The sequence below is a fragment of the Choloepus didactylus genome, chromosome 1 (assembly GCF_015220235.1).
Source record: "Choloepus didactylus isolate mChoDid1 chromosome 1, mChoDid1.pri, whole genome shotgun sequence".
In the NCBI taxonomy this organism is placed as follows: Eukaryota; Metazoa; Chordata; class Mammalia; order Pilosa; family Megalonychidae; genus Choloepus; species Choloepus didactylus.
In genome coordinates, this window is record NC_051307.1 from 72,808,953 (window position 1) to 72,832,783 (window position 23,831).

Genomic DNA, 23,831 nt, shown 5'->3' on the forward strand with positions numbered 1-23,831 from the left:
CAAGCTTTTTCTAAAGTGTTACATGTGGTCTTCAGCCTTTTGCCTTCCAGAATTCTAATTTCTAGCACTGTGCTTCTCTTGAGCAGAAACTCACTGCTGAGTTCAGTTCTTCTGTTCTCAGTGTCAGCAACAGATTGGATTCTGGGAGTGTGAAACAGTCTGATGAAAGGCTCTATTCTTTACTAGCAGTATAGACCAAATGAAAATGAAACTCTTCATACTACTCCAGCAATGATTTTTTATTGGTCGTGCTGAACTTGGAGTAATGATTCGTTATATTCATCTTCAAGAATATCAGTTTCTCTCCTGTGTATATTCGGGAAGCTTTTAAAATTATCAGCATTCCTTGGGTGTATCTCAGCATTCATCAGGTACAATACTGCGATCCTAATTGGGATTTCAAAGAGCATGAATGTTTTCAGTACTCTCGATGACTGGGGCCACTGGTGACATTTGTGGAGCAGGGCCTGGGATGCTAAACACCCTCCCCTGCTCCCTGACAGTCAGGTACAATGATGGATTTTCCTACTCAAACTGAAAATATTGCTCCTATTGAGAAAAATTGTCTTCTGATTTTACTTTAGGTCTAAAGGTTGGTGGGGGAAATGTACCTCTAGTTTTCCATGCAGGTGTCAAAGGCCTCATTCATCCAGCTCTCCTTTAGGGACGGAGAAGAGAAGATGAAGAACTAGTGTTACAGAGCTTTTGTTGTTTTCAGGATCAAATTCTGAGCAGGATTTGATAGACGAATTCTTATAAGATCTTGCAAAAGTGTCTTTCTGTTGCCTGCTTTACACCAAATCAAATTCCCTTTTGTGTGTTGGTGGATGGATGGATGGATGGATGGATGTGGATGGATGGGTGGATGATGGAAAAGAGAGATATCTATCAAGATATATAGATGTATAATATTTCTTTACTCCTTAATTTAAAAAAAAGCAAGCCATAGATAATTTTGATCAAAGGTAAATATGAAGAGATACAATTTCATGGATTTTGAGGGAATATTTAAGGTATAACCTTTCTAAATCTTTCTCTTTCGAGACCTAAAAACTCCTTTGCACACTGGAATTGACACGGGGAAGTCATTTTGAGATCTGTATCTCATGTCAGTATTGGAAAGCTGAGAAAAAAAAAACCCTTTCATGAATTAAACGTAGAGAGAGATACATAGTCATTTTAGAATTAGCTAGGTTTTCCTCTGTGTTTAGTGAAAGCAAAGTCTAGTGAATAAAGAACTGAAAAAGAAATGTGTTGTATCACTGAGTTTGGTCATCTGGGAAAATAACGGTTGTATCAAATTCTGTCAAGATAGGTAGGAAAGAAAGTAGACTTGTTGACAAGTAGGTAACTGAGCACAGTAATGGATTGCCAAATGAAATGACAGTCTTCATGCCCTAGAGATATTTAGGAATAGGCAAAATAGTCCATGAACCCAAAGATGCCAGGCATCTTGAGCTCCTGTAATTCTTAGATTTAAAGTTGCTGATAAATACTTGACAAGCCAATAAAAGGAGCATAATTGATTATGTTCAGGATGTATTCTCTTCTCCTCCTTGTAGTTTGAGACATTTAATTTAGATCTCTAACGTTGGCCAAAATTATCTTTCAAAGAATGTAGCAATAGATTTATTTTTGTAAAGCTATAAAGCCCTAAAGTTAGGATCTGTTTTCATGACACCACGTCTTGGATTTTAGTTGTCTTTTATATCATTTTTCTCTCCCAGATGAGATTAACAGTATTTCTTTTGATGTGAAATAGCTTTGGGGAGCTTTGGATTATACTTTGTACGTTATCATCTTAATTCCCCCATTTTGCCTCTGGAGCCACAAAGTCCTTGGTTCTTATACAATGTATCAATATTTATGCATGTGGGAAGTATTCCCAGACTCGAGATTTTGCTCTGCATTCTGACTCATAGAGCAAGATGCAATTAAAATAAGCAGGAATTAAATAATATTAATATATTCCATATTTAGCAAACTAAAGAAATAGTATTTGTGGCTGATTGTAATTTGCCATTAGCTGTACCAGTGTACTAGCCTACAAGTTATTAATGAAATTATCATACCAACTGTGCTATAATTGCCTGATCTTTCGGGGATAGAGCAGATTGTTTTCTTAGACTCTAGACCCTTTGCACCTTGGCATAATGAATCATTTGAAGCAAATACTGCATACCAGATCATTAGCTCATTTGTTAAAGAGCTTGTGTTCATAGGAAACCACATTTTTCCTCTAACAGTTTACCATTTGTCTATATGTTTTCTTCTATTTTTAATTATCATTCAGCATTCTGTTTTTTTTCCCGTCTCATACTTGATGGATTTTTAGATACTTCAAGTTATGTAAAATATATTGAATTTTTCTGAAACATCATTTTTAAAAGAAAGGATTATATATATCTATATATTTACACAGTTATGTATCTCAGAATCCTTAGTACCTGCTTTGGTTTACTCTTATTTTCTCAGTGGTCTCCTTGGTTTGTATCTGTATTTCCAAGTCATCTTTTTTCCCTTCCCCTTGTCTCCCAAATGTCTCTGCCCAGTAGTTTATGTCAGTGTGATAGGTCTTGTCAGAAACTCTACAATGAAAAGGAATGAAAATTACTTTAAATACCACCTTCTTCCAACTGGACTTGGACTATGTTATAGTAGGGCCACAGCATAACAATTTAGGAATAGAATTTCCGTTTGCATCTAAAGCGTATTAGCTAGTAAATCTGTTTAAATCATAATGCAGTTTAGTTACCACACCCCATTCATAAGGTGTTCGTAGGTGTTATCTCTCACAGTTACTTTATATTTACAATGAAAGCTTTAAATCATATTTCTAAATTTAATTGTAACAATTTAAAAGATTTGTTTGATACATTATCTTAAATAAACTGTTAATGTATGAAGCACTGTTTACAAAAGAATCTGAATCAGTTCTCTGAAAAATAGTCATTTTCAAATGAAGTAGGGTTATGGAGGAAAACAAACTGGGTTTGATTTAGAATATTTAAATTATACCTCATCTTGACCCTTAACTTCCTTTTTCCTTTATCTCTTCTATCTTCTCACATTGTTCTTGGCCCATTATCTGTCAAACAAACTCTTCTTGGTGTATCTCATTTTTTTTTCCAGTCCACATTCCTATTTTAAGGTTGCAATTTCAAATGGACTAAGAATTTTTTTAAAATCAATGATAATAAAAGAAGCAGGTTTATAAAATTAAAAGTTGAAAACAAAATTCCCAGTTTGATATTGAGCTAACCTGGGGGTGATTTTAGTCCTAGAGAACTGAGCTCTAACCATACTTAAGCAGCCTTTGTTTTCAGGAAGTTATGGCTCCCAGGTTGGGCAGAACCTGACCTATGACCGTTTAATTGAGAGTGTTCATTGCCACCAAACTTTTTTTAGGAATGTGGTGACAGCACATTTGCAGATATAAAAGGTTTACGTAATACAATTCTGAGTTTCTTAACAAGGCCTGCGTTTCCAGCATAAGGAGGTAGTTCTTTCCCCTCGATGAACCTTAACTTGATTGTGAGTGGGTTACTTGGAGAACGTATCCAGGTCAGCAGATTCACCTGCTGACTTGGTCCACAGGTAGCCAGCAGCACTTTGCTGTAGATATCATTGTTTCAGTGGTTACTCATTACTTGTGTGTCCATTATAAAAATGATAGCCTATTTTATGTATATACAACATTTTATGTATCTGTTCATTCATTGATGGGCACTTGGGTTGCTACCATCTTTTGGTAATTGTGAATAACGTCACTTTGAACATTGGTGTGCAAATATCTGTCCAAGTCCCTGCTTTCAGTTCTTTTGGGTATATACCTAATAGTGGGATTTCTGGGTCATATAGTAGTTCTGTACTTAGCTTTCTGAGGAACCGCTAAACTGTCTTGCACAGCAGCTGCACCATTTTTAGGTTGCTACTAGCAATGAATGATTATTTCTGTTTCTCCACATCCTCTCCAACACTTGTTTATTTTCCATTTTTATTTTTAATAGCCATTCTAATGGATATGAAATGGTATCTCACTGTGGTTTTGACTTGCATTTCCCTAATGGCTAATGATAGTAGGCATATTTTCATATGCTTCCTGGCCATTTGTGTATCTTCTTTGGAGAGATGTCTGTTCAAGTCTTTTGCCCATCTTTAAATTGGGTTGTTTATCTTTTTTTGTTGTTAAATTGAAGGATTTCTTTATATATTCTGGATATTAAACCCTTATCAGGTATGTGGTTTCTGAATCTTTTCTCTCAATGTGTAGTTTGTCATTGTACTTTCATGATAAAGTCCTTTGAGATGCAAAAGTTTTCCATTTTGATGAGGTCCCATTTGTCGGTTGCTTGTGCTTTGGGTGTAAAGTCTAAGAAATCATTGCTTGACACAAAGTCCTGAAGATGGTTCCCTACATTTTTTTCTAGGAGTGAGATAGTTCTAACTCCTATTTTAAGGTCTTTGATCCATTTTGAATTGATTTTTTTATATGGTGTGAGGTCTAGGGGTCCTCCTTCATTTTTTTTTTTTTTTTTTTTTTTTTTTTGCAAACAGAGATCCAGTTTTCCCAGACTATTCTTTCCCAATTGAATAGTCTTTGCCACATTGTCAGAAATCTGCTGGTCATAAATGTGAGGGTTGATTTCTAAGCTCTCAATTCTATTCCTTTGGTCTGTATCTCTGTCCTTGGCATACTGTTTAGCTATAAAAAGGAATGAAGTTCTGATGTATGTGACAACATGGATGAAACTTGAAGGCATCATGTTGAGTGAAATAAGCCAGTCACAAAAGGGCAAATATTATATGATCTCACTAATTTGAAACAATTAGAATAAGCAAACTCATAGAGTCAGAAACCAGAATATTGGTTACCAGAGAACAGCGTAGGGCTAGGGAGTGAGAAATTAAGACTTAAAATATACAGGGTTCCTATTTGGAGTGATGGAAATGTTTTGACAATGGATGGTGCTGATGGTAGCCCAACATTGTGAACACTATTTAAACAGCACTGAAATATATATATCTGAATATATGTAAAGGGGAAAGCTTAGATTATGTATATGGTAACAGAATAATTTTTTTAAAAACAATCCGTGGAACTGTACTACACAAACTGTGAACCCAAAGTCAAACCATGGACTTTAATTAATAGTACAATTATAAAACTGTACTATCATCAATTATAACATATGTGCTACACCAACGCAAGGTGTTGGTGATGGGGTGGTATATGGGAATCCTGTATTTTGTGCACGATTGTTCTGTAAACTCACAAATTCTCTGGAAAAAAAAAAAAACTTTAAGTTGGGAGAAACACCTTATGCTTTCTAAGCTGCCATTAATTTTTTGTTGCAATTCAAATACTTACGATATATATTTTTAAATTAAAAAAAAAATGACAGCCTAGTCATAGAACAAAACCCATGATCATTTTCTAGCTTCAAAACATGAAACTATAGAACCTGGGCATTAGCCACCACCATTAGTACTATCCCTGCCATTTGTTTTCTATAACATTTCTAAAGAGCATGGTTCACTTACGTCAGCTTACCTACTGATCTTAGAAAATTATCAAGTCAGGTTAACACTGACAGTGATTCATGGGTCACTATAGCTTTTCGCACAAAAGATGCCATTTTTCAGCAAACCATGAACATTAGTGTTTTGTAAAGGTTATTGTTGTTGTTCATATGGCACCCCCTTATCCTCTCAGCTTGTGTTTTTTTTCTCTCCTACTTCTTACCCAGCTATGAAATTGGTGTGCAAAGATAGTAGCTACCTTTGAAATACAGGCCATCCTGTATAGGTCAGCAATCAGTGATTTTGTCCTAAGGAAGAAGAAGCAGATGCAAAGCCTCTTTGAAGAACTTTGGCAGGAAAAAAAAAAGAGAGAGAGAGAAGTATGAGGTGATAGGAGAGGGAAGGTCAGTTGCCCATTCTTTTGATTTTATTTTCTTTAGACAAAATATCAAACATAATGCTATACCCATTGGACACAAGTCAAATTGTTCACTTCTTGACTTTAAAATTGCTGCTTTTCAGTGACTGCAGTTAGATCTTACCAATTACACTTTCTTTTAAAGTTTGTCACTTTTTTATCTGAAGTTGTCATTTATTTAGTTTTATTTTATAGTTACAAGTTTGCAGGCATAAGAGCAAGGAAGTTTAAAAATGTTGTTGGTTAATGGAGAGTAAGTTTACAAAATCACTCTGGATGTTCTTTTTTCATGTTAAAATTGACAAGCTCTATTTTTAGCTTTATCCTTAGTTAACTTACACCTTTTAGATTTCTTTTAGTGTGGTTAAGTCTGAAAAGGTATATCCTTTTCTTTTAATCCATTCCATATGTCAAATCAGTTTGCTTCTATGAACTACAGCTACTTCTTTATCCCATTTTCCTCATACAAAGTGATGAATGTAGAAATCATTTTCCCAATGAGCCAATACTTTACTAATACTAAATTATTTTCCTACAGTTAAATCACCACAATCCTATGATCCTGAGAAGTCTCAAAATTCTTTTTCTGCTTTCTTCTACCTCCGTTTTCCATGATTCCCCATGTATCATGCAGGTGTACCAGCCTACAATTTTCTGGGTTGTATAAAATATGTATAAGGCAGTGATTGCAAACAGATTATAGAAAGCCTGTAATTAGTGCAGTTTGAACACATTTTCTTAGTACTTGTAAAATTTATTTTCTCTTGTTACTAACCTTTTCCCAAAGTAGCAAATAAGAAGGCATTTTCTCTTTCCATTTCAAACCACCACCAGCCAATTCAGAAGTGTTTGCTATTGGTTGTTTGGAAGGATAGCTTTGTACAGTCATCACAAAACACTTGTACAACTATATATCAGTAATAATAGCAACAAACTCATTTTTTGTACCAGGCACCATTTTAAGAGCTTGCTTTATTTATTCATGAGAGCTTGTCATGTGTAAGCACCATTCTATGCATGTAGACTATATCTGTAAATAAATCAGCCACCATGGAGGTTACATTATGGTGGGGAACCAGACACTAGACAAGCTTAAACAATAAGCAAAGTTCATAGTGTCTTAGGAGGTAAGAAGTGCTGTGAAAAAAAAAAAACAAGTTTGATAGAACAATTCAGCAGAAATCAACAAAGCAATACAAGATTCAAACAATACTATAAATCAGTTATACTTAACAGATCTATAGGGCACTCCACCCAACAGCAGGAGAATATACATTCTTCTCAAATGCACATGGAACATCCTCCAGAATAGACTAAGTGCTAAACCATAAAACCAACCTTGATAAATTTAAAAGGATTGAAATACAACAAAGTATGTTCCCTGACCATAATGGAAAAAAATTAGAAATGAATAACGGAAAGAAATGTGAAAACTCACAAATATGTAGAAATTAAACAGCATACTTCTAAATAACTAATGGGTCAAAGAAGAAATTAAGAGGGAAATTAGAAGATACTGTAAGATTAATGAAACTGAAGACACAACATACCAAAATGCAGCTAAAGTGGTACTTAGAGGGAAACTTACAGCTTTAAGTGCCTATATTATGAAAGAAAAATCTGAGATTAATAACCTAGCTTCCTACCTTAAGACACTAGAAAAAGAAGAGCAAACTAAACCTAAAGCAAGCAGAAAGAAGGAAATTATTAATTAAGATTATGGCAGAAAATAATGAAATAGAGAATAAAAAAAATAGAGAAAATTGATGAAAAGCCAGTTCTTTGCAAAGATCAATGAAATTGACAAACTAATAGCTATATTAACCAAGAAAAAGAAGAAAGACTTTTCAGCTGCTCGACCAAGAAAAAGAAAGAAGGTTCAAATTACTACAATCAGAAATGAGTCAGAGGGGATATTACTTACTGACCTTACAGATATGAAAAGGATGATAAAGGAATACCATGAACAATCATATGCCAATAAATCAGATAACCTAGATGAAATTGAAAAATTCCTAGAAAGACAAGCTCTACTGAAACTGACTCAAGGTGAAATGGGCAATCTGAATAGGCTTATAACAAGTAAAGAGATTGGATTAGTAATTAAAAACTACCCATACACACAAAAAAAGCCAAGGTCAGATGACTTCACTGCTGAACTCTACCAAACATTTAAAGAAGAATATCAGCTCTTCACAAACTGTTCCAAAAACTAGAAGAGGAGACAACACTTCTCAACTCATTCTATTACCCTAATGTCAAAACTAGAGACATCACAAGAAAGGAATACTTAAGAACAATATCTTTTATGAATATGGACACACAAATCCCTAACAAAATAGGAGCAAGCTTTTCTGCCCATGGTTGCCACTGAGGAAGCATCAATAAAATTTTTCCTCCCACTGCGGTCATGTCTAAGTCAGAGACTTCTGAAGAGCCTGAACAGCTGCAGAAACTCTTCATCAGAGGGTTAAGCTTTGAAACAACTGATGAGAGTCTGAGGAGCCATTTTGAGGAATGGGGAACACTCACAGACTGTGTGGTAATGAGAGATCCAAACACCAAGTGCTCCAGAGGCTTCAGGTTTGTCATGTATGCCACAGTGGAGGAGGTGGATGCAGCCATGAATGCAAGGCCATACAAGGTGAATGAAAGAATTATAGAACCCGAGGGCTGCCTCAGGAGAAGACTCTGAAAGACCAGGTGCCCACTTAACTGTGAAAAAGATCTTTGTTAGTGGCATTAAAGAAGACACAGAAGAGCATCACCTAAAAGATTATTTTGAGCAGTATAGGAAAATTGAAGTGATTGAAATCTTGACTGATCAAGGTAGTAGCAAGAAGAGAGGCTTTGCTTTTGTAATCCTTGGTGACTACAACTCTGCAGATCAGATTGTCATTCAGAAATACCATACTGTGAGTGGCCACAATGTGAAGTAAGGAAAGTCCTGTCTAAGTAAGAGATGGTCAGTGCTTTATCCAGCCAAAGAGGTCAGAATGGTTTTGGAAACTTGAGTAGTGGTCGTGGAGATGATTTTGGTGGGAATGACAACTCTGGTTCTGGAGGGAACTTTAGTGGTCATGGTGGGCTTTGGTGGTAGCCAAGTTGGTGGTGGATATGGTGGAAGTGGGGATGGCTGTAATGGATTTGGTAATAATGGGAGGTGGCAGAAGCTACAGTGATTTGAGCAGTTACAAAAATCTTCAAATATTTGACCCATGAAGGGAGGAAACTTTGGAGGCAGAACCTCTGGCCCCTATTATGGTGGTGGCCAATACTTTGCCAAACAAAGGTGGCAATGGCAGTTTCAGCAGCAGCAGCAGTAGCAGTGGCAGAAGGTTTTAATTACTATCATGAAACAAAGCTTAGCAGGAGAGGAGAACCAGAAAATGACAGGGAAGCTGTAAGTTACAACAGATTTTGAACTTGGCCAAGCACAGTGGTGGCAGGGCCTACCTGCTGCAAAGAAGACATGTTTTAGACAATGACTCATGTTTATGGGCAAAGAAACACAAGGACTGTATTGGCGACTAACTGTATAATGGGTTATTTTAGCTTCTGTTCTGTGGAAAGTGTCAACCATTCCAACAAAGGGTTTTAATGTACACTGTTTTTTTGTACCTATGCTGTCAATCACTAAATGTAATAGTCTGATCATGACACTGAATAAATGTGTCTTTAAAAAAAAATAGTAGCAAACCAACAGCATATAAAAAGAATTATGCAATGATGATCAAGTGGGATTTATCCCAGGAATGTGAGATTGTTTGAACACCTAAAAATCAATTAATGTAATATACCATATAAATAGAATAAAAAACAAAAACCACATGGTCATTTCCGTAGATGCAGAAAAAGCAGTGGATACAATCCAGCATCCTTTCATGATAAAAATGCTCAATAAATAGGATTAGAAGGGAACTTTCCTCAACCTGATAAAAAGCATCTACAAAAATTCTACAACTACTTAATAGTGAAAGACTGGATGGATACTTTTTCCCTAACACAAGGATGTCTTCTTTCTCCACTTCAATTCACATTGTACTGTAGGTTCTAGCCAGGGCACAATTAGGCAAGTAAAAGAAATGAAGCATCCAGATTGGAAAGGAAGGAAGAAATCAAATTCTATATGATTTTGCATATATAAAATCCTAGGGAATCTACACATATAAAAATATTAGAATGAATTCAGCAAGACTCCAAGATAAAGGATCAGTATACAAAAATCAATTGTATTTCTATACATTTGCAGTGAACAATCTGAAAATTAAATTAAGAAAACAATTCCATTTACAATAGCATCCAAAAGAACAAAATACTTAGGAGTAAATTTTACTAAGATCTAAATTAATGGAAAAACATCCCATGTTCATGGATCAGTGTTCCGGTTTGCTAAAGCTGCCATTATACAAAATACCGGAAATGGATTGACTTTTATAAAGAGGATTTATTAGGTTACAAATTTACAGTTCTAAGTCCATTAAAATGTCCAAACTAAGGCATCAAAAAGAGGATACCTTCACTGAAGAAAGGTCAGTGGCATCTGGAACAGCTCTGTCAGCTGGGAAGGCACATGGCTGGAGTCTGCTGGTCCTTTGCTCACAGATTCTGGCTTCAAAATGGTTTTCTCCAAAATGTCTCTGGGCTTCTGTCTCAGCTTCTCTGTCTCTCTCGCTCACTCTCTTGCTCCTACTCTCTCTCGCTCTCCGTCTCACTGTCTCTCTCACTCTCTATCTCAGCTTCTTACTGTGCATCCTTGCTTGTTCTCCCAGGGTATTTCTCTCTAAGCATCTGAGGGTCTTCTCAGCTCTCTGGGGCAAACTCTGGACTTACTCTCTTAGTTTAGTATTTCCAAACATCTTTCTGTCTGCATCTCCTAGCCTCTGTGTCTGTGTCAGCTCTCAACTCTCTTAAGGACTCCAGTGATCTACTTAAGACCTGCTCTGAATGGGTGGGGTCACACCTCCATGGAAGTCTTCTAATCAAAATGTCTCGCCCACAGTTGGGTGGGTCACATCTCCATGGAAACAACCTAATCAAAAGATCCCAGCCATAATAAATCTGCCCCCACAAGATTGCATTAAAGAACATAGTCTTTCCTGGGGTACATAACAGTATCAAACCAGCATAATCAGAAAATGTAATATTGTTAAAATGGCAACAGTCTCCAAATCTATCTATACATGCAGTATATTCCCTTTCAGGGTGCTAGCGGACTTCTTTGTAGAAATTGATATTGTGGTCCTAAAATTCATACACTTTTGCAAGAGACCATGAATAATCAAAACAACTGTGAAAAAAAACAAAAGTAGGTGGACTCACATTGCCTGATTTCAAAACTTAGTACAAAACAGCAGTAATCAAGACAATATGGTACTGGCATAAGAATAGATAAGTAATCAGTGGTATAGAATTGAGAGTCTAGCAATAAACCCATCTGTCTATGGTCAACTGATTTTTTTTTAATATTTTTTTATTGACATTGTTCAGATACCATACAACTATCCAAAGATCCAAAGTGTACAATCAGTTGCCCATGGCACCACCATACAGCTGTGCATCCATCAACACAATTTTTTTTTCAATTTTTAGAACATTTTCATTACTCCAGAAAAGAAATAAAGACAAAAAAAAGGAAACTCAGATCCTCCCATACCCCTAACCATGCCCCCCTCCATTATTAATTCATAGTTTTGGTATAGTACATTTGTTACTGTTGATGAAAGACTGTTAAAATACTAACTGTAGTATATAGTTTGCAATAGATACATATTTTTTTCCTATATGCCTCTCTATTACTAACTTCTCGTTATAGTGACATACATTTGTTCTAGTTCATGAGAGAGATTTCTAATATTTGTATAGTTAATCACGGACATTGTCCACCACAAGATTCACTGTTTTATACATTCCCATCTTTTAACCTCCAACTTTCCTTCTGGTGACATGTGTGACTCTGAGCTTACCCTTTCCACCACCTTCACACACCTTTCAGCACTGTTAGTTATTCTCATAACATACTACCATCACCGCTGTCCATTTCCAAACATTTAAGTTCACCCTAGTTGAACATTCAGCTCATAATAAGTATCCACTCCCCGTTCTTTAGCCTCATTTCTATATTCTGGTAACTTGTATTTCATGTCTATGAGTTTACACATTATACTTAGTTCATATCAGTGAGACCCTGCAATATTTGCCTTTATATGTCTGTCTTATTTCACTCAACATAGTGCCCTCAAGTTTTCTCTGAATCACATAGCTCCTTGTAGGATAGTGCAAGATCACTGGCTTTTGGAATGTGTGGAATAGAAAGATGCTTGGCCAGAGTGATAAATTTGTAAGTCATCAACTATTGCTGGGTATTAAAGCCCTGAGACTAGAGGAAATCACCAGACTGAGAATAAGTAAGAGACATGGACAAGAACTGAGCCCTGGACATTCCAACATTAAGAGGTCAGGTAGAGGAAGAGGAAGCGAGGGAGATGGAGGGGGAAAGATCAGTGAAGGAGGAGAAAAAACAAGGGGTGTAGTATCTTATAACCCTACAAGCCGAGTAATGGAAGTTTCAGGGTGGATGGCATGGACAGATTGGTTGCCTGAGTCAGATGCTACCAACCACAGCCCAATACCATGAAAACTGAGAACTGACTATCGGCATCACAGGTGTATGCATTGTTGATGACCCTGAAAAGAGCAGTTTTTCTGGAGTAGCTGGGTAGAAGTCTGGTTGGAGTGGGTATAAGACAGAAAGGAAGAAGAGAAATTGGAGACAGTGAGTATAGCCAACTCTTTTAAGAAGAAGCTTTGCTACTTGGGAAAACAAAGAATTGGGGCATTTTGATATGGGGGAAATCTGGTCAGATGAAAATGTCTTTAACTTGGGAGAAATAACCTGTTTGTATATGGATGGAATGATGCACCAGAGAGGGAGAAATGATGGTGCTGAGCAGGAGATGGGGGATGGAGCTTAGTGCGTGGCAGAAGCCTGACTTTACCGGGAGCATAGGTGGCTCACCCCTGGCAGGGAGGCAGAACATGTGGGTACAGATACTGGTGGGTGGGAAGAGGCAGCAGTGGCAGCTTTTAAAAGGTCTTTGATTTTTAATTCGTCAATGCTGTGTGTTAAGCACTATTATTATCCCCATTTGAAGATGAGGAAACAGAGAAGTTATGTAAAACGATTAAGTCAGCTTCACCTAGGATTATCAACGAAATGTAAGAAGCAACTTGCTTTTAAGAGCTCAGTACTGTTGTTGATATTTCTGATTGGTAACTGAAAAAACAATCTCAACTCTGCTTTCTTTAACTGAGAAAACTAAGGTTGAATCTGAGATTTCTTCCCCCAGAAAAAAAAATGGGGGCAAATATTTTTCTATTTTGAAATCACTTTTTTCTTCCTAGAATATCCTCAGAAAAGGCCAGAAAGCTATCTAATGCTATCTAATGCTTTTGTCCTGAAAGTGCTGTGTTTCTTGTGAAAATCAGTTTCTTAGAGGTGATGAAATGCACCTTTAAGTCTTTAAAGTAAAATCTTTTCTTGATTACAGGCTACAGCTATTTTGCTGTTGTTAGCTATATAGTCTATCTCTTAAAAGCCATCAAGCTACCATTTTACTCACTAAATCTGCAGTTTCTGCTTAGGTAGTCCTATCCCTAACGGAGACTTCCACACAGCACTTCTAAAGCTAATTTCACTGGGCTTTAAATAAGCCTAAAGGAGGACACTGGGCACTATTTAATTAGAGAAATGAAAATGCAAGATGATATTTCTTGCGACTCAATTTACTTATTCCATGGGTGGGAGAAGGGTGTAATTATTTAGAAACACACAGTATTGTTTTATAAAACATTGTGAATTAAAAATATATTTATATTAATATTGTCTGTAGGTCCATTCCAGTCTCAGAAAAAGAACTTATTCCACAAAATTGTCAGCAAATATAAGCACAAAAAGGAGAAGCCTAATGTTCCGGAAAAAGGTATTCATGCCTTCCATCCTCCATTAAGGTTTCTTGGCCACCTCCATTGTGAATTCATCTTTGAGTAATGCTTCTGTGCACCGCCCTTGCCCTTTCCTCCCTTTGCTTGCTTCAACAACATCGTCAGCTCCTGGCGTGAGCATATTGATTATTTCTGGACTCCACAGCTATTCGCAAAGAGAGATCTCCTTCACTTGGAATGCTAGTCAAATCCTATATTTGTCTCATTTCAGAGATCCTTATGAAATCTAAAATTGCGTCAACTCATCTATATTTGGTTCATTTTGTAATTTAGTCTTCTTGAGCTCTTATCTACCTATTTTCTTTGACTCTTCTCATTTTCTCATGTTTTGGCAGTCTTCATATCAGGACCACATTTTCCCATCTTCTGAAACCTCACCTGTTTCATATTCACCTGAAAGTCCCACAGTTTCTGTATGATCTCTGACACGTAAGGATTCTTGTGGACCTTTTTCTCCACCCCTGAATCATAACCTCCCTCTTTTTTTCCATCTAAATACTCAACATTTGCCAGACTCTTATTCTCGCCCCTTCAGTCTCAAAGCTTTTATTTCCAGAGAGTCCTAGAGACTTATTGCACTTCAACCCCCTTTTACTCTGAACATCTACCTCATCATTAGGATTTTGATGGGCCCTTGAACCTCTTCAAGGGCTCATCTTAAGATCTTTTTCTCCTCGTAGTTTAGGACTCCTGTTCTTCTTTCATGTAAAAGATAAATCTACCCATCTGGCTCAGGGCAGCCAATGTCCCAGAAGTTGGACTTTCTTTTGTGTTTCCCTGCATGTGTTAGTATTGTGAGTACCATGAAACCTATCCATCCAGTGCCCATTTGCATCCATCCTACTTGCATGGCCAGATGTGAAGCATTTCCTGTTTCTTGAATGAGACTTTAAATGCAGCTCCCTTCCATGTGTAGACATATGTACCCATGTGTTCCTATATGTAACCTTTTACTTTATTTTGGTTTTCTTTTCCCCTCCGCTTCAGCCTACTATTTTTGTTTATATAGTTATGATATTCTTTTTCTGCTTCCAGTGGAGAAAGAGCACTCTTTAGATAGACTGTCAGCTGGCATCATTCCCTTTTAACTGATCCTCAAATTAAAGTCACATAAATTATCCTACAATATATATCATAAAAGACAAATGTGTTTATTTCTAATCCATTTTCTGCCTAGCCTTGTTATTTTAGGTGGCAGGTGCAGTTTTTAGAATTAAATAATTGAAACAAAGTTCTGCTTTATTTGTGTGATAATGTTTCATATTTAAGTTGCTTTGTATTTTGTTTTTATAGTGTATGTGTCTATTCTAAAAGTAGAGTTTTACTTTGCTTTCTCTTTTTTTTGTCATTCCTTTTAGGAAGTGGGGATAAATGGTCAAACAAGCAGCTCTTCTTGGATGCCATTCACCCTACAGAAGGTAAAAGAAGCAATATTCATTGTATAATTTCAGGTAGTCTAACTGTGCTGGAAATGACATAATTTTTACAGGTTTTAAAAAGCATACTTTACATCGACATAGCATTAGACGGTTTTGTCCATAATTATGTTATTTGTAATCTTCAAATAAAAATTAATATTTATCTAACGTCCACTGAGGGTCAGGCAGTGTGTCATGTGGAATTTAATTTGTTAAAGAGGGCTTTGTAACCTTGGAACCACATTAACCAGAAAGTAGAGGTTTTTTTGTAACTAAAAATATATGGTATTGCAATTCACGTTGTAAACAAATGCTTATGGCAGTCAGATTAGGGCATTATTGGGTGCTCCACATTGGCTGGGCACAAGCAGGCCTACATAAGTGATTCCCAACCTGAATCTTTCCCATAGCCCAACCCCTGGTATACCTAATTCTTTTAAAGTAGAGTACCTCTGAGGCATATGTGTGTTCAAAGAAAAATCCAATATTAATTAGTAATGTTGTAGATCCTTGGTAGAGACTTCATTCAAAAAAAATTCCCACAGCATATTTATTTGGGACTTTATCTAATTTCTGTCAGATTTTGAACCCTTAGGTGGAGGCTAATTTCTATGGTAAAGGGCCACCCATTCCATTTTCCAACTGATTCCCTTTTTTCTGTTATAGATATTTTAAAAGAGCTGACCATTTTTGTGGTGCTTAATTAGGAGTTACTTCATTTAAGAAGTAGAAGATAGCCTAGAAATCATCCAGTCTAACTCCTTTGATTTACATATGTCCAGAGAGGGGAACTTAATGACCCAGTCCACGTCTCTGGACTTCCCATCCATTGCTCTATTATTATATACTGTCATATCTATACTGAAAAAGAGAAAAAATTAAAATTCACATTTGGCCTAAGTCATTTATCAAAGTACTCATGATTTTTAAAATGTGTATTGAAAATATTCAAGTTTACTCTTTGATATATTAAACATGAACTTTCGTTTGGTTGGCATTGTTGATACGAACCACATGCCTACCTTTGTGTTGTTCTTCTCTTACAGAAAATGTCAACAGTATGTCTATTTCCTGATCTGTCATTTCTCATTCATAACCTCTGGAATATCATTTCTGCTTAAGTGCTGGCAAAACAAAATATGAATTGTCATGCTGAATTGTACTCCAGGCTTGATATATTAGCACTTGTGTATTTTTAAAATGTATTCCACACAGATGCAATAAAATAAAGCAGTGATGAACCATCAGAGCAATGTAAAACAGGCGTTTAATACTGCATTACTCTTTGCTTGAAATAGCACTGTTCTAAATGTTTTGATTTGTTTTTTAAGCAGTCCTAAGAGTTTGGTGGAAGTAGAGTTATTGTTGATATTAATGTATATGGAACAAAATTGGGGAAAACAGGCACAGAAAAATGCATGTTCTTTAGCGTGAAATATATGCTCATTTTACGTGAACAGGAAGAAAGGAATCAGATGTAATTTGAGCATCAATTACCAGTGAATTAAGTGACCTTTTTTGGTTGTTTATTTTCATACCATCCTCAGCATTTACTTGTTCAGGTGATGACTGTACACTTTGTGAATTATCTAGGCCCTTTGCTTTATCCTCTCTCACCTGTGGCCATATCACTGCTTATTAAAACTTTTTACCTGGAGGGTCAAAATATAGAAAGACAGGAAATGAAACCATAGCCAGGATAATTTTAAAATTTGTAAGCCATTCTGGGCAAAGGTTAGAATTGTTGGAAACTGATGTTTATAAAAGAAATGATGATTGGACTGAGGTAATGATGCTGAAGTATAATTGGCTTACAATTTGTTTTGTTGTTGTTGTTGTTGTTTTCAAAATATTGGAAATCTTTAGGAGCTTAGGAATACATCTGAGGTTTAATTGATAAGCTTAAAATCTGTTTTAAGCATTTTTCTCCATGATTTTAAATTCAAAGTGGCTAACCCATTTTCTGAAACTTTTGCAAATCATGTAAAAAGATTGCCCACAACCTAGAATTAAAGGTAAAAGTTTCATATAACCTGAGAACTACTCTGCCAAGTTATTGTGTAATACATTTATGCTTAAGCTAGAGGTTTCTAATTGTACTAATTGTGATGATGATAATTAATACTTAACATCACTGTACAGTTTACAGAGGGCTTTTACATTTCACGTATATTTCAAAAAATTAATCTTGACAGCAGCCCAGTGAATTAAGGAGGACTTATTAGCCCCAAGTACACTGTAAGGAATTGAAACCCAACCAACAAAAACAGGAGGGGAAGAAGCCTTGCCACTACAGCACACTGGCCACTACATTTTCTGTTTCTCAAGCTTATCTGTAAACTTTTAATCTTCATTTGGTTCAAATGTTGTAAATATAAATTGTATATTACAAGAAAGGAAAAAAGAAGAAAACTTCTGACTAGAAATCTCTGTGAGATTACTTTCTTTGCAATGTATAAATTTAATTAGAAGGTGAAAAATATGAGTTACAGCTAAATTCTCAAATGTGATCCACAGGCTCACTTGATCTCTTTACTCACTTTTGAAATAGTTGCTATATAACTTCAACAAAGTCTCCCAGGATATTAGATAAGGTTCACTGATTTGATTTTTTTCCTGCATTCCATTCAGCATCTGACTACTGTTTAAACTCATGGGAGACCAACCAAAGGCAATGAGATTCAAGATTTGGCTATAATAATTTCCATGCATGTTTGAATCCCCTAGTTGTAGTGTAAATTCGTGATTCTGCGACGCTGTAGTGGCCTCTTGGGGTATAATACAAGTACCAGTGTTGCTTTCCCAAAAACCTTACTCCTAGCAAGTTACTCCACATTTTGGGTGTAGAGTTTGGAAAACAAGACAGTTTCTTAATTGCCATAATCCTAATTTGGCTCCAGGAGTGAGCTCACATTATGCCTCTCAAATGATCATGATTGAGTGTAAAAACTAGCCCTGTGGACTTGTTCTGCAGTGCTCTGGTAGTTTCATGTGTTAAATTAAAAGCTGAAAGTTTTTGGAGGATAAAGCCTTTCTTTTCTATTAGTTTGGCAGGAGGAAAAAAGGGAAATGGACTGATGTCTTTGGGTATCTGCAATTTTAAAGGTGTCTTTTACCTGATTTTTTATTACTTGCTTGAAAAACCGTGTTTGGGAGTATTAGCAAATAGCTTTTTTAAGAACAGAGCTATTATATTAAGATTGTCCCCACATTGCTGTCTATTATGCAGTACTGAGGTAAAGTCAAGCCACAAATCATGGTGTAAATTCTGCTACACATCCTTTCTTTTGATGCATATTAATTCCCACTTGTTTTGGAATGGGAAACCTGGAATCCACCTCTTCTTTTCAGATGTCGTTCAAGGACAATGTGCTATGGTTTCCAGGGCGAAGATCGTATGAATTCATAGAGCTCCTTTCTCATGGATGTACTTAAACCCATTAGAGAATTAGGTTAGAAACTAAAACTGAGGCCTATGCAAGTGTTTATACCAACAAGTACATTCTTTCATATCCTGACTTATTCTGTTTTTTTTCTTATTATTTTAATTTTTTTGTCTTCCTTTGTTATATATATTGTTTTATTTTTAATGTCCACCTTCAGATCAGCCTTGCATCTTCGTATGCATAAAGTTTTATCATGTCGGACCTTGATTTCCTGACCTATCCTCCCCTCTTCTTTGTTAAAAATGATTTTTATACCTTTCTTAAGCATTTGGATAGTTAAAATGGAAAGATGTCTCTTGTCCTTGCCCCAGAGCCCTTAGGCCACTGGAATAAGAAAAGGTCCCAGTCATGAATCTTTACTGTACACATATACCATATAACTCCTAAATGCTTAATATACTCATAACTACATATTTTCTTATTTTTAAATTAAAGTGGAGGTTAGGGAAAAGAAAGCTCCTAAGGAAATACGTAAATATGAAGACAGGAGCATTCCCGATTTGTTCTTTGAACTGGGAGTAAAGTCTTTAGTGAAAAGTGCCTTCTTCACCTTTGGCACCAGGACTGTCAGGGTACAAGAGTATGTTATTAAATGATATATCAATATTACAGTTAGAGTACCTAAAACTAGCCTTTCCCTGTGTCCTGCTGAAATGTGGTACTTTAAAAACTCGCTCAGTAAGCACATTCATCTTTTCCTAGATTTCAGTGAATGGGAGTTTCATTTACATCATGACTCCACCAATGTTTTCCCTACCCTTATTGAATTGGTCATTATGCATAAAAGAAAAGCCTCACAAACACAGCTTCTTTTCTGATCAGTCTAATCTGGTGATTGAAGGTACATAAATGTTCCATCCATAACTGTAAAAATTAAGGAAAACATAATCTCATTGTTTTCAGAAGAAAAGAAACTTCTTTTACCATTCTCTCAAGACCAACTGGCAAAAGGTGTTTCAGATAAGGACATAATTTACTCAGATTTGCAGATACTGTGCTCCCTACCAATCTGCAAAATCTAAATACTTAGAAAATATTAGTCCAATGGCCTCTTGGTTCAGTAGTCTGTTAAGGGGGGGAGGGGGGTACCTTAATCTTCTTATGGATGCAAGTGTAAATAAGTAGTGAAAAAATTGTTTTTTTTTCTTTTTTCCATCAATACTTTGAAAATTCTGATTGTAAATTCTTCATTCAGATGGGTCAGATATTTAGAAATGTTTTCTTCCAAAAGCAATGTTGGTGCCTTGTGTTTTTGTGTGTAACTACATATGGTTTGTCCTATTTCAGCCATATTTTCAGAAGACAAAAACACCACAGAGCCTGCTCATAAGGTTAAAAATACCCCATCCATTCCTAACACTCCAGAGCCAACAACAACTCAAGAACCCTTGGTGGGCAGCCAAAAGAGAAAAGCAAGGAAAACCAAGATCACACACCTTGTCAGGACAGCAGATGGCCGGGTATCACCAGCAGGAGGTACTTTGGGTAAGAAGAGGAAGCCTTTGACAGAGCTAACAAGAACAAGCAGATGAGCATCATGGCCACAGGGGCCAGAAAATGACTATAAGCCAGCCAACTGTGGGTCCACACTGAAAAATGGGTCTGTTCTGTTGGTTTGGTTACAGTGAAATTTTCTGCCTGTGGATCTCCTTGAGAACTAATTCTCTTCAGACTCCTAAATGCATGTTTTATCCCATGTTTTAAAATTATAACTCTTTTTCTAAGAGGATATCTGGAATTCCTAGGAAAAATGGTAATATTTAGGCCTGTTACCTTCTTCCCTTTTCTAGCATGCACAAAAACAGTCCTGATTAAATCCCTGAAAAGCCTAGAATTTTAAAAATACTGGATGATTCAGTGTGTTTCCATGGTCCACTATTCAAGCCACTACAAGCCAGAATATCAGGTATTTTAACCAGTGGATTAAGGAACATTAAAAAGCATCCAGCACTTCTTAAAAGCTATTGATACCATATGGGAGCCTGAAAATGCCCCTGGATTTCTTGACTTTGGGGGCCAATCCTTAAACAAGTATCTTTTAGTGAATTTCCCATTTTCAACTGTGACCTGTGGTCTGTTTGCTGTTCCCCATTTTCATTTGTGACCTGTGGCCTTTTTGCTGCTGGTGGCCTCTGCACCAGTAAAACTGACTGAGGGGCCTAGATAACAGGTGGGGTCACTGAGTGAGACTGAGTAGCAGCCGCAACCCCGTCCTGGGGCCTAGCACCAGCCAGGCAGTGGTGGTGTCAGCCATAGCCTTTCTGCCTTTTCAGCACTCTAGCATTTCTATCAGCCCTGAAGTAAGCATCCTTCTTCCTACCCCAACCAGTTTCAAGAAGAGCAAAGTATACAATTACCTTTTGTAAATAGGGAAGAAAAAAATGTTTAAATGAGGGTGTTTTGAAGGTATCATTTATAAATATCTGATTTGGGTAAATCTAGGTGTTAATAGAGGTGAATTTTTTTTTGCTGAGTTTAAAATTAGAAGACAGCTGGTGAATTGTTTAATTTTTCTTGTTTTTTGCATATATAGCTTGTTAGAATCAAGCATCTTAAAGTCCCCTGAGTTTACCCTGTCATATAAGAGATGAAGTTCAAAGAGATGGAATTTTGTGTCTGGTTACTACATTGAACTGAGTCAATGTAGGATGAGGCTTAGAATTCAGTTTTCCTGGCTTTTAGTCCAGGAGGCCCGTCTCTCCTTCCCTTTCCACTCTGGGTTCTGTTCTTTGATTTTTATTTTGTAGACTGTCATAGACACATTTTTATTTGTCGGAAGGCTTAAAAGACATTTAAGAAAAGAAAATCCCTTCTATGGAAGAAAACATCATAGCACTTTCATGTCTTAATAAAAGACATTTACAGCCATTATCACTTGCTTTCTCTATTTAAAATGTTTTAAACATCATAATAAAAATTTCTTCTCCTCTACAATGGCCACATAATAGAACAAAAAAAATTGTGCATATTTCTAACGGGTATATTTGCATAACATAACTTTTTAACCGTCTGTTTATAAATACCAAAGGGCCCTTTACCTTTGTTCCATTGAGTCTTCAGAACAAAAATAAAAACAAGGGATGTCAGGACCGATTAATCCCATGTTTAGGCAATAAATGTTGGTGTCACAGCCAAGCAGTTGTCCAAGTTGCCACAGTAGGGTATAGGGTAAGGCTTCATCAGGAATGTGTAGTTAGTGGGGTTTCTGAGGGCCCATTTACATTGTCTACAGTTCTCTCTGAAGAGTCCCTTGGACTTTATTTTGGCCAAGGCCCGATTTTCCCTCTTACTCCAAGACTGACCACATTATTTGACCTTAGATAAAGCACAGCTTCTCTTTGGTTCAGCTTCAGGGCGCAGCACTGCCCATAGTTGGAATTGGACGTAATAAAAGAACTTTGTCCTTGAGAGAAGAAATTCAGGAAGAGTCTTCATATTCAACTGATGATAAAGTGAACCATAAAGAATGATAGCTCATTTCACATTGAATGGCACAGAGATTTCCCTGTGTCTCTTCTCTGGAGAGAACACAGTGGTCCTCTTCCTCTTGTGATGGATTTCTCTTTTGTTACAGATGACAAACCAAGGGAACAACTGCAGAGGAGTCTCCCTAAAACAACCGAGACAGACTGCGCCGACGAATGCTCACACAGCACCGAGGCTGAGGAGATGCGGAGCAGTACTCCAGACATGCCTGCAGTATCTGCCTTCTTTAGCCTTGCGGCACTGGCTGAAGTGGCAGCCATGGAAAATGTGCACAGGTTGGTGGTGGAACACCTTGTTTTACTAGGGTTTTAGGGGATCCTGCTTAACTTCACCCTCTTCCAAGGATCATGGATGGAGAAGGCAACATAAAAGCCCAAATCATCCTATCTGACACAATTTGTGACGGTTTTGACAGTGCATTGGAGCTTGTGAATTTGGTTCATGAGCAGTTTTCTTCATGTGAGGAGTTACAAAAGTATATTTGCTAATTAACAGTATGGGAAAATATAAGAAAATACAGCCAGCTGAGTGGGGTTTTTTAATGTATCATGCTGTGGCTAAGCTTCATTTCCATAGAAAAGCCTGAGAAACAGGAAAGCGGTATGATCTAAGCATTAGGTATGGACTCTGGGTCAGACCTCAGACCTGGGTTTGAGTCCTAACTCTGCCACCTGCAAACTACGAGATCTTGAGCAAGATTATTAACCTCTCTCAACTCAGTGCTGTCCTGTGTAAAATGGAGATAAGTGGTACTCATCACATAGAGCTACTATACACAATGAATAGGAAGTGCTCTGCGCAGTGCTAGCTCATGGTAAACAACCGCACTGAGGTTGGTGTCGGTGGCAGTGGTGATAGTAGCCATGAGAAGACAGTGTGGTTCAGCAGAAAGATCTGACAAATGGAAGGCAGAAGGCCTGGAATTTTCTTCATCTTTCTGATTTGCCACACAAAATAATCTATTTCTCTGGACCTCAGTTTTCTCATCTCATATTAAGCATAATGATTTCCCCAAAGAATGACAAAGTTGTGAGGATGAGGTGAGATATAGACGTGAAAGCTCTTTGGTAAAGCCCCACAGGAGGTATATTAATTTCTAAGTGTTATTGGGCATTCTGCTACTTAATGAGTCTTTGGAAAAGGAAGAAAATCCTTTTGTAAATTCATGTATTTCATATTTTTAATCAAGGTGGATTGCCCACAGGTGAGCTTCTTTCTTAGACTTTCAATCTTTAGTACAAAAGACCTTGAAACTTAGCACAACTTGTAGACCCACTCATCAGACTCCATTCTCCTTCCTTGACATCCAAGTTTAGGAGGCCATGACATAAGCTTTGTGTGCTTCTTGCTCTTCACCTTTCATAGTTCTAGTACTTCCTCACAAATATTTCCTAGAAGTCACATTCCTGTTCGTGTGTACACTGCAAGTTCCCAATAGCAAGTGAATGCTGACAGATAACTTAAAATCTGCTAACGGCTCTGAGGGAGATAACGCACAAGACACTTCTCCAGCACTCATGGAGTTTTTATGATTAG

At 36.9% G+C, this 23,831-nt stretch overlaps 1 protein-coding gene and 1 pseudogene across 17 annotated transcripts in view; both read left to right on the top strand.

The window, feature by feature from the left end:
- BBX (BBX high mobility group box domain containing) overlaps positions 1–23,831 on the top strand; it is a 312,533-nt gene that overhangs the window by 283,490 nt on the left and 5,212 nt on the right. For 13 of the 17 annotated variants that reach the window (XM_037835075.1, XM_037835081.1, XM_037835063.1 and 10 more), the window contains 4 exons: positions 13,834–13,923; positions 15,304–15,363; positions 20,097–20,294; positions 22,384–22,570. In XM_037835075.1, the coding sequence (XP_037691003.1) occupies positions 13,834–13,923; positions 15,304–15,363; positions 20,097–20,294; positions 22,384–22,570 (535 nt within the window). The remainder of the gene's footprint in view (positions 1–13,833; positions 13,924–15,303; positions 15,364–20,096; positions 20,295–22,383; positions 22,571–23,831) is intronic. The other 4 variants (XM_037835091.1, XM_037835092.1, XM_037835097.1 and 1 more) reach the window with 4 other exon arrangements.
- Positions 7,813–8,884, top strand: LOC119532850 (annotated as a pseudogene).